At 41.4% G+C, this 11,491-nt stretch overlaps 1 protein-coding gene across 1 annotated transcript in view; it reads right to left on the bottom strand.

Moving 5' to 3' along the window:
* Positions 1-757: 757 nt before the first annotated feature.
* LOC109992535 (cadherin-12) overlaps positions 758-11,491 on the bottom strand; it is a 118,531-nt gene continuing 107,797 nt past the window's right edge. The window contains exons 10-12 of the mRNA XM_065949041.1: positions 8,106-8,223; positions 5,208-5,459; positions 758-2,082 (exon numbers count right to left, since the gene is read on the bottom strand). Of these exons, the coding sequence (XP_065805113.1) occupies positions 1,571-2,082; positions 5,208-5,459; positions 8,106-8,223 (882 nt within the window). The 3' untranslated portion in view covers positions 758-1,570. The remainder of the gene's footprint in view (positions 2,083-5,207; positions 5,460-8,105; positions 8,224-11,491) is intronic.

Raw genomic sequence — 11,491 nt, 5'->3', positions numbered from 1 at the left:
TGCTAAGTGCTTCACCCTCATACTGGATAAATGGTAGAAAATGGTTGGATGGAAAGATGGATGTTTTATTTATTCCAGAGCGCAATGAGCTGTCATGTAATTGTCTCCATTCTCTGAACAAGTTAATTCAACACCAATCTTGGAACTGTTTGGCTATAGTCTGTTAACAACATAGCTCCTGGTAGAAAATGGCAAAGTTTTTGGGTCTTCCACTGTAACCAATGGTTAATGATAACCATTGACTACAGTGGAACCAGTTCATCCGGTAGATTATCTCCTTATGTATGAAGGTTTGATTTTTCTAAAGATCTTACAAAGACTTAGACTTTGTTGCCAGCACCAAACACAACGTATGAAGAGAGAGCATGATTACCTAAGGTTACACTTTGACTGTGGTTCTCTGAGTGAAGGTGTTTTCTCCCCAGTCAGCCACATATTCTATAAAATCTGGAGAGACTCTCAGAATGAAAAAGGAAAAAAAAGGTTGGAGAACTACTGGTTTGTGAAAATATGGCCTTGGTTTATAAATACCAACACTTTATTTTGAGTTATTTTATAAGTAGAAATACGAGCAACTGACGTTTCCATTTGTGGGCCCCACACTCGCATGACATCATGTACTGATAAGCTCTCTAGTACAATGGCCCTTTCAAACCACTCACCTGCTGCCTTAACATTTTTTATTCAGCAGTGGTTGAGCATAAATGATAAATAGATATATTTCAATGGGAGCCCAATAAGAAAACACAAAAAGGGATTTTGTCCAAGTGCTGTTTATTTAAGAAAACTGTGTTTATTACATGACTGAACTGCAGTATTTAGCCCTAAATTCTTTTTTTTTTTTTTTACAACTCTAGTACAAGTCTATTCACAGGACCCACCTAACAGAAACTTACATTTTCATGTGGGTCATGATAATAATTACAAAAATCCTTGTGTGTCTCAAAAAATAAAAAATACAGATTGATGACTGAGAGATAAATAGATAAATACACAAAAATTGAATCCAACTCAATCAGCCAATAAATAAATAAAACAATAAATAACATTCAAAACATCTTTGGCCAAACTCGGGCCACTTCATTGTCCCCACAGAGTTGACATTGGTCTTGGTAGATACCTAATCCAGTCGGCGCACGGTTTGTCGACTGAATTAGCTAAACTATGGGTTCTAAGAAACAACACTGGAGATGTGGCATGAAATAGCAAGTGAAATAACAATTATATTGAGGCACTTTTAAGGATGTTCTAGGAAATGACAACATTTCCGTGTTTATGCGTATTCCCCAAGAGGAAACAAAATGTAAGACAAGAAACAACATTCAATTGAGAGGTAATTGAATGGCTGCTTTGCTCATCTAATCATGTCACCAAATGTTCCCTCTTTTTTTTTTTTTTTTTTTACAATTTTGGGACCGAGCATGGTAAAACGTACCACAGAAAAATAGAAAACAGTGAGCTGGAAAAACATGAGAACAGATAACATTGGAGGAAAACGATGGTAAAACATTGTGTGTCGCCGAGCAAAAGAACATTGTTACATATTTGCCTTTAGAGTCTGTGAATAACATCAATGTGTGTTCTCCGTTGTGGTTGAGTCCGACTGAGTTTCTGATTGCTCACTGAATATCCCTGCCAGTGTCTTAAAGCGGGGCCCCCAGTCATTGAGGTAATCATAGTCCTCCTCGTGGTCTACCGCGAGGGACTCGATGGAGCTGAGCGACTCGGCCACAGAGCCGTTGCCCTCATAGGCGTACGTGGCCAGAGAGTCGTAGGGTGGGGCCGAGTTGTCAATGTCGTGCTCCTGCAGACGCTGGTTGATAAAATCTCGAATGTCGGCGCTGTCCTGAGAGACGGGCGGCCTGGGACCATGCTTCAACTCAGGCTTGACGTCCCTGCGGAACAGGTTCTCTTTGACGACCTTGGGATTGCGAAGCGTTCCCATGTCAAACGCGTGCGTGTCCTCCTCACCGCCTCCTTCGTCGTCGTAGTGGATCACGTTGTCTCGGATGTCTTCTTTGGATGACATGAGGGTTTCTTTTTTCTTCTGCCGTCTCAAGCCCACATAGAGGACCACGATAACTGGGGGGACAAATGGAGAGATGTCATGTTGGACGACTAGTGACTAACCCACATTACGCTGCCTTCAACACATTTCCTGTGAGACAAAAAACGAGATTATATAACTTTACCCTAGTGTGCCATGCTTTCTAAAACTTGTACTTTAAAAGAAGTGCAGGTACATCATTTGAAAATCGACTGTATTTGGTTGATCATTTTTGAACTCCAACGTGGGTAAGGGTAACTCCTTCTTTGGACATTCGTTCTGCTTTACCTCTTTTGTGCTAACATTTTACAAGCAATATTCTGTTAAGTTTTTAACTGAGATGACTTTGACTTAAATCCTCCTGAGGTATTGGGGAAAGATCAGACTATGTGAAAAGAGGCTGTTGGAGTAAATTGGCTATTTTGGGATCATAGTGTCATGGTTTAAAGACAAACAGAATAAGAATACCTCTCACCTGTTAGTCATAATGATTCGCAGAACAATTACACTTAATTGCCAGTTCACTAGGTACACAGACTGATTCATTTTAACATGTCAGAATATTAATCAACAGAATAAGCATTAGCCTTGGATTAAATGTTGGCCCCTGCTGTTAGAACCTCCTTTGCTTTGAAGTACACAGAAAGTGATCCCATTGAAACCATGGCTGAAAGAAGCCCAGACACTTAAAACACTTTTGTTCCCATCAAAATATGGAGGAATTTCAAGTGCAACCTAACAGTCTAGACATAATCTGACCTGCAAATCAATTTCTACTTGCAGCTGAAAAGGTTTAGTGCGTCACAGCAAATAATGTATTCTGGCAGCATTACAAACATTTAAAAGACGGCAGAAGAACCGTAAACACTGTTGGGTATAATTGTTCCACTGAGAATATACCCAAAGCCATTCTTTGCTGCTTGCTGCAACCCTTCAGAGTTCACTTGAGGTTTAGGCACATTTTCGACACCGGAGTCCCACAGTGCGATTCACTCTACACATAATGTTACAATAAATTTCCTTTCCTCTCTTTCTCCTGTCAGAGCAATCCCTCTCCCTGTGCATCCCCCTCTCCCTGTCTCCTCAGTGAAAATTGCAGTAAAATATGTGTTTGCCCTCTGTTGCATATGGAAGGAAGAGCGATGACCAGGATGAAACTGAAATCAGTCACGTGAAGGAGTTCAATAAATACATTCAGGCTGAAGAAAAAAAATGCCTTAAGTAGGTCTCTTCCTTTCATCCGTGCTTTATCTCACTCCTTCACTGCTTCCCCTCACTCTATGGTGATGTTATCTGCCTGTGCGTAGTGTGCCAGCTCCCCCTAGTGGTTCCAGCATAGACTTCAACAACAGTAAGTTATTCAAAGGCACACTGGTTGAACACAGCTTGTCACTGGGTGCAGCCATTCCACATCACTTTTCTTTTTGGAAGAAACAGCGATTGCAGATGAAAGCCTCAGTGCTGGTCTTTTTTAATTTCTCTCGTCATTCCTCCTTACAGGACATCTGGGTCATCCTGACAAATCCTGCACAAGAGCTAAGTGGCTTCTATGGAAATGTTCTCAGTGTGAGTTCTGATTTTCTCCGCCACAGTATGACAGTTCAGCGCCAGCCGCACCCTCGGGGGTGAGTCGACTCGCAGCTTTGAAGACATTCTCCTCAGATGAAGTGAACACACCGGCACGAGCTCGACAGCACGCCGCTACAATCACACCGCATGCTTTTTATGTTCCCTCTCTTATAAAACAATGAAACTGAAGCTGATGTTTCACATGAATACATTCATGAAGGTAATGAAAAGGTGGATTTATGATGAGGAATTTAACCGTGTCTTTTTTTTTTCTAGGACTATATATTGAAATGTAAATACAGCTCAGTACAAAGGTCACAGCTAGCCTTGACTTCCACTATTACACAGGAACTTCTTTTACAACCAGCCATCCCATATTCATAACTCAGAAAATGACACCATAAACCTACATTTACTTCCTCCCCGCTATGTAGATGAGTTTGGACATTAATAGCAGGGAATTAAGGAGGAGTTTTACAGCCGTGACCTTGGGTGAAGTGCAAAAGCTGTAGCCTGGGAAGCAGCCACAGAGCGGCAAGATTGGATTTAGTTTATAGAGCTAAGCGTACCTCCCTCCAATCTTTAACGTCTCATTGAATGTCCAAAGTCATATGCGTTACATAATTAACTGCCGAAATTGCTGGACGGACGCCAGACCAGGTCTGACAATCAGCTCAGCATGTTAGGAGTCAGATATGGTAAAAAAAAAAAAAAAAAAGGCTAAAAACAGATATAGATCTGGCTGTTAACATTCTCATTTGCACTTAAGATGTTAAAATGATCGCCTGACAATGATCTCTGTTGAAGTCAGGCAATTAGAATTAAAAAAAAAACGTTATGATATGTCTGTCCCATCTCTGTGCTGCATTATCATAAACTTGCATATCCCATCGCTGATGACTGAGTCAATCACAAGATGTGGATATGTAGTTTATTCATTACACGATGCAATCTGACTTTAAAACTGTCACTAGAAGAAGATAATGAACATCTATGCCAGCCATAAAAAGAGTCTCCTCCTGTATCAACTTGGCAGGCTGTTCATTGTTATCTATTCTCTTGCAGTAATGGTCAGCTAAACATACTGTTTTCGGCTCAGGTTGGTGGTGAGGCAACATTTGGCTAGAATTATGCAAAGTGCAAATGTAGTCGGCTAAATGGTCCAGTCTTTGCGTCCATAATGCTCCATGTGCATCGTAGTGAGCTGGGTGGCTCGGGTAGTTTTTATGCTGGGTGGACGGGACGGATGGAGGTGATGGCGTAGGTGACCTGGGTCCTGGTCCAGGCCATCACTGGTGCCTCCCAAAAATCCTAAATCAATGATTTGGGCTTTATTGCAAAAGGCTGCTGGTTGCTTTCTTTACATTTCAATGTGATACCTTTTTACTATTTCAAAACTTTTTTTTTTAAATAACAACGATTAAGCCTCTACTGGGATTTAACATTTCTCTGTCCTTATTTGAAGTGTTAAAGATCAGGGGCTGTAGCATCAATGCAATACATAAACGACCCCCCGTTTCTTGAATGAGTATGAATGACACTGGTGCTGAAACTGAAGAATGTTTACAAGGCAGAAGACAACAAGTCTCACCTAACAGGATGATGATACATAGAAGGATGGCGATCAGAGCTCCTGTGCTGAGGCCCACGGGGAGAAAGATGGCCTCGGCGCTGCACGTTAGCAGGGAGCCATCAGATTCACATCCACACACACGGATGGTCAGCGTGCCCGTGCTGCTTTTGGGTGGGTAGCCATTGTCGTCAATCACCACGGGGAGGAGGTAGATCTCCTGCAAGCGCCGCCGAAAGCCGCCGCGCTTTGTCACGATCCCGGCTGTGTTGTCTAAAAGAGGGGAGGAAAACCGAGCAATCAGCCATCAAAAAACAAACAGTATCAAAGAGGAAGCTTCAAAGCAGCGGTTTTTTTGAAGCGGCATGTGGTCTTACTTTTAAAAGAATCTTTTAAATCTGAATTAAAAGACCTGAAGTAGAGCGGAGAGTTCTTATCCCCTTGATCTCTACAGGTTTGATGGTGTTCTGACCAAAGTGAAAAGAAAATATTCTAGTAAGTATAACCTCACATCAATCAGAAACTCTGTGAACTTCAGAACAAGTGTGGAGGTCCAAGAATCAGAAGATAGATGCAACTTTTCAACGTCTGATAACTCTTTACGTTTGATATCAAATCCTCCCCGCGTGTGACGAGAATCTGCAATGTATCAAAGTTGTCTTATCAAAGCTTTCGCACCGCTTACACCGCGTACTTACCACACCCAGTACATCATTCCCCCTAAAACACCACAAAGGATCCTCTGTCTCCCTGCACTGAGAGAACTGTTGGGGTCTGTTGTTAGTTTGTTATCTCTTTGTGCAGGCAGCGTCACTCAGGAGACAAAAAACAGCAGCTTAGCAACGAGAGATAATGGATCAAAAAAATACAAAAATGGGAACAAGTTTGGGGGGTTAGCCGGAGGTGCGATGATGGCGAGAGAAATAGAAGACGACAATGTATAGAAGAGAGAGAGAGAGAGAGAGAGAGAGAGAGAGAGCATGTCAGATTGGACCTGCCCGCTTCTGTCTGTTTCAGCTAGACCGTCTGACCCCCCGTCGAGCCGGGTTTGTTTCATTGACGAGGCCTGGCACTTTTTCTTGACAGGAGGTCAGGCGTTTTAGCACACCTTGCATGTTGTGCACAACTGCGATTTTGTATGTGCTCCCTCTCTCTCTCTTTTTCTCTCTCTCTCTCTCTCTTTCTCTTGCCCAACCTGTCCGCAGTGCCCGTGGTGTTTGTATTTTCTGTCCCCGCCTATCAGATCTGCACTCTGTATATACGGAGAGTGTGCTTGCAGAGGCCTCTGGCAGGACGGTGTGTCCAAGAAGTAAAAAAAAAAAAAAACCCGATCAGAGGTTTCGGACCTGGGCTTGTCAAGGATGGTGAATGCATTCGTTTTCCCCCCCGTTCCTCATCCCTGCCATGTCCCACTTCTCATTACCCGTCTTTCTGGTGAGACTTCAAAGGGTTTCGGCCGCAGCCCGCTGCAGTGTGTCATACATACGCCTGATCACAAGACACATCTGACTGCATGTGTTAGGGTTATTTTTAGTCCTGAGACGTGCCTGTCTTATGAGATTTGAGCTACAAACTTTTCAAGTGGCTGATAATTTGTCTTGAGCGGACTATATCCAAAGTAACAAGATGCTCCTAAAAAAAAATCACTGGAAAAAAAGGAACCAAGAATTAACTTAGAAACATTGCTTCAAAAGGTAGCACACAAGTGAATTAAGTGTTTGAGATTAAATGTGTTGCGTACATTGCTGCTTTGTGTTGTACATTGGACTAAGCTATTTGCAAGTTAAGCACAAGATGAAAAGGTTTTTAAAGGGGAGTATGGAGATTATGTATCAGATTTTTTTTAAAATCTAAATTTGTGTTTTCAGGATTATTTATTCTATTTATAGATTCCTATCCCCCTGTGTTTTTACAGTTGTGCTATTGAGAAGAAAGTGCTCAATTCTACATACCTTTCATAGATGTTATGCATTGTTTATTTTGTGTTCTCTACATAATTCAGATAAATGTTGGTGCAAAATGCATATGCTGTTATAATATCATACACAATGGATGGGTTTTCCCATTCCTTTTAAAGGAGATCTATTATGCTACGTTATGTTACAAGAACTTTGCGAGACTTGGCCAGAATCTGACGTCAGAGCAAAGCATGGGGCGAAGTTGTAGCACATGCCCATCCTGGCAGCTTTTTCAAGGACACGCTCGCCCTCTCAAATAGCCCTGAGACAGCGAACAGAGCTGGCCAATTGGAGGAAAGTGGCCATGTGGGGAGAAGGGGGGGGGCTTAAAGTGACAGCAGCTGAAATTATCCGTTTCAGTCAGGGGCCTAAATGAGGTGTTTTACTGACGCCAGTATAAGATATAGATGGAGGTTTGTGAGCTATAAATCTTGCAGCGCTACTCAATCGATGTCCCAGACTGACATAACTAACGTGGAAGTGAGAATAGATCTCCTTATTAGATTGTATTTCTCTGTCATTACTTCAATTCCAAAATGATGCGACTGTTACGTTACACAATTTCACCCGAGGATCAATACAGAACTTCTGAATCTCATTTTCTCCCAGTTTCAACAGCTATCATTCACATATTTAACGTACATAATAACACAAATTAGTGCCATCTTATTTCATGAAGACTCATTAATTCACCATCTGCTCCTTTACGGAGAAACTGCAATTGATTGCAAGCACCATATCCGTATCATCCATAATGCTTAATGGTACTCATTTGTCAGGTTTTAAAGAACTACATTTTGTCGCTGTGAAGGATCTTGTCTCCGTTGTTAAGAAGATTCAGCTGCAAGGATTATGATGATAGTGTTTCTAGGCCAAAGCAGCTCAGAGTATGTAATGAAAAAGAAGGAGATATACCCAGTGTGTTTATCTGCCATGTCAACAAACAGAGGTGAACACTTACTTCCAAAGTCTCGGATGGTGAAATTCTTGTTTTTTACATCTTCCTTTGGTAATTTGAAGGAGAACTGTTGTCCTGCACTCGGTAGATCCTGGTCCTTTGCGCTGAAAGTTTGAATCACCTGTTAAAAAAAAAAAAAAAGAGTAGAAAAACTGTATTCACTGAGTATAAAAAGAGCGGCGGTTTGAGTGCATTTACATATATTTGCTGGGGCACCAACAGTTATGACGCACGCCCCATGTACAGAGGCTATAGTCCTCGTCGCAGCAGCTGCAAGTTTGGAAACGGAAATCTGCCATGTAGAGCCCATCTGGCTCTTAAAGGCTTTATATGTGATTTTTCACACTTAAATGTAGAAATCAAGTTTATCCTCTGAAAATAACTCTGTGAGTCATGACTGTCTACAATGGGTGTAACACCCGAGTCCCACTGTCTGTGATGTTTTTAGAGTTTTCAGAGTCCTATCTTCAGTTTGTTTACATCGCCCGGACGGCCGGCTGACTCCTCCCCTCGTGTATAAAAGTTGTTTAATTGAGAGACTAGAGAAAAGAAGAATAACATACTGTACTCACTGCTTAACTGTGTTTCTAGATCACGCTCATTTCAGGTAAATTTACATGCAGTGTGAAGATACCAGCATAATAAAGATCGCTAGCATTAGCATGCTAACACAACAATGCAGCGCAAGTTGTTTTGGTTTCATGCTGGTGCTCAAGGGCGACATCTGCTGGATCAAAAAAATTGCATATAAAGCCTTTAAAGGGAATGGGATGTGACACTCTTATTGGTTTTATTAATGTTACACCCAAAACACACCTTTGTATAATAAAGAGGGCTTAATCCAACCTCTCTGCGCTCTAAGCCTGGCTCTGATACCCTTGAAATACCAAAAATGTTTTGAGTGAGCTGCAAAGTTTTCACCCAGACACTGTGATTATTGATACCGCGAATGAGCAAGTCAGAGAGATTTCTGTGCAGGCTGTCCTGAAACGTTCTAGACATTGTCAGGAGTGCATGTGTAAAAAAGAAAAAAAGAAAAACAGCTTTACTGACAGAGACTTCAGTAAAGCGTGTGAGGATTTCTACAACTTGAAGGTTTTGTTGGAGTAGTTGTTTCCGTAAGATATTTTTTTCAATTTTAATGGAAATCTAACTCTCCACCTCAAACCCAAGGTCATTTCTTTCTGGCGGAAAAAAAATAGTTGAATTATAAAACATTGAACAGAAAGTGTCAACTTGTCCTGAACTTGAGTGCATGTCGGAGCTGTCAGTGCTGAAACAAGGCAGTGAATTGTTCTCTGGGTACTTTCGGATACAGCTGCTGAGCTCTTGATTGATAACTCGTGGAAAATTCCGGATCACCTCAACACAGAGTGTGATGGATTTAGTTCATTTAAAGACTGCTGGAGCTTTTCCAAGGGTCATGAACCGAAACCATTTTTTTTTTTATTGCACTTATATGATAGTAAATCTTGTAAGAGCCCAGAGGATAATCCAACTGTCTTTCCAAAAAATATACAAAAAAGACAATTTGATGAATCCAACAATCTTCTCACACTTCCTACAGAACTTTAATAAGAAAATGTGTAAGAGTCTACAAAAACAACACATCACCAACCAACTGTTTTACTCGTCTGTCCTTCCACCCTGCCTCTCACAGACTGCTGATTCAGCGTCTTTTGTACAACAGGACCAAAAGCGAAAAAGCCTCCTCTGTACCAGACGACTGACGTCTTTTTTTCTTTCCACTATTCCCCCAACGTTCTCAGAGCTTTGTCTGAAAGCGGCTGCCCTGCCAGCCCAGCTGCACAGCCTGTCTGCTCCTGGGTTTGACCCGACCTCAGACCCGAAGCCTCGGCACCAGATCCCCCACATGCAGGAGCCGCTAACTAGCCCTGCTGCTCTCTTATATCACCCTGATTATGTCGCTGTCCCTCTTCCTCCTGAATAGAATTCCCTGCAGGGGAGTAAAGCTGACACTAGGTGTGATGAGGGCTCTGTTGTGCTCCCCACAGCAGCTGTACACTTCACACAATTAATATTGATATCAAGCATCCAAACTGGCATAGTGATGAGTAAATCTAGCAACAAAACACATTCACTTGCCTCCTTTATTTTTTGCGTCTGAAATAATAATTTATTGTGACTTGTTAGCTGAGCAGTCAGTCTGGAAGTTTTTCTTCAAAGTAATGAGACATTTAAAGGCACAGCGGGGTCGTTCTTTTCCATCGCTGTGCCTACAGGGAGACGTTGCGGTCAGTGTGGTGGCTTTGGCTATGGTGCGCCTAAAGGGACAAAATAGCATGCGATCATTGCGATTTAAAATAAAATTAATGTGTTAATTTCAGACCTTAGTCGTATCAAGGTTAGCACATGAACACTTACAGCCTTAAACTAAACTCAAAGTGAATTTGTAGCAGCTGCAGAAATGATCATTTCACAGTGTATACAACTGAACTCAGTTTTTAAATACACATTTAATGTTTGTTTTTTTACATTCTATTGCTAAGTGAATCCTCATTGTGATGTAAAGTATTGAGGGTTCGATGTGTGGTGGATGGATCGCTCTACTTAAGAAGAACAGCAGGATAGAGGCAGATAACTTTCTCAGCAGCACTTTACTGTCAGCCGCATTGATTCTGCTTCCCTACAACACTTCCTTGTTACCCCTCGGTTAGCCAATCAGAGGCTGGGATGATTAAACTCAAGACAAATGTTAAGACAACCACAGAGGTGGATTTAATATGCTTAGGTCACAGTTACTAGATGCTACTGAAAATATTAAAACATCTAACTGTAGAAATATGAATCGGTGGCACGCTGGAAATAACTTTACTGTATTTTGCGTTTCGCTTGTGGCTTCCTCTGGTTCTCCCAGCACAATCACCATCACACACAGGTGTGTTAAATAAGAATGGGCACATGAATCATCACAATATTAGTCCAGGTCACAGCCTCAAATGAAAACTATAACGTGCAAACATAACATATTCATCCACATAGTCCAAAGTTTATTAAAAAGTCCATAGTGTGAAATAAAGTACAAAGTGTATCAAAGACTGCAATCATGAATACAAAGCATAAACGCATTATCTTTATTTACAAGAGAATCAAGAAAAGTACCAATTCATGTCAATTTGAATATAGTGATCAAGGTCTTTTCCACTACTGCTAATTTAATATAATGAGCTGAATGCAAAAAATATAGAGGAAGTCAATACTGTAGCTGTCGTTCTCTAAACGTGAAGGGTCCCGCCTTCCCTTTTGACCATTCATATTTAACACACCTGTGTATGCACAGTGATTGTGCTGGGAGAACCGGAGGAAGCTACAGGTAAAAAGCAAAATACAGTGAAGTTATTTTCAGTGTGCCATGGATTATTGATTTA

The sequence above is a fragment of the Labrus bergylta genome, chromosome 20 (assembly GCF_963930695.1).
Source record: "Labrus bergylta chromosome 20, fLabBer1.1, whole genome shotgun sequence".
Classification (NCBI taxonomy): Eukaryota; Metazoa; Chordata; class Actinopteri; order Labriformes; family Labridae; genus Labrus; species Labrus bergylta.
The sequence above is the reverse complement of the archived record's forward strand: the minus strand, read 5'-3'. Positions and strand labels throughout refer to the sequence as shown.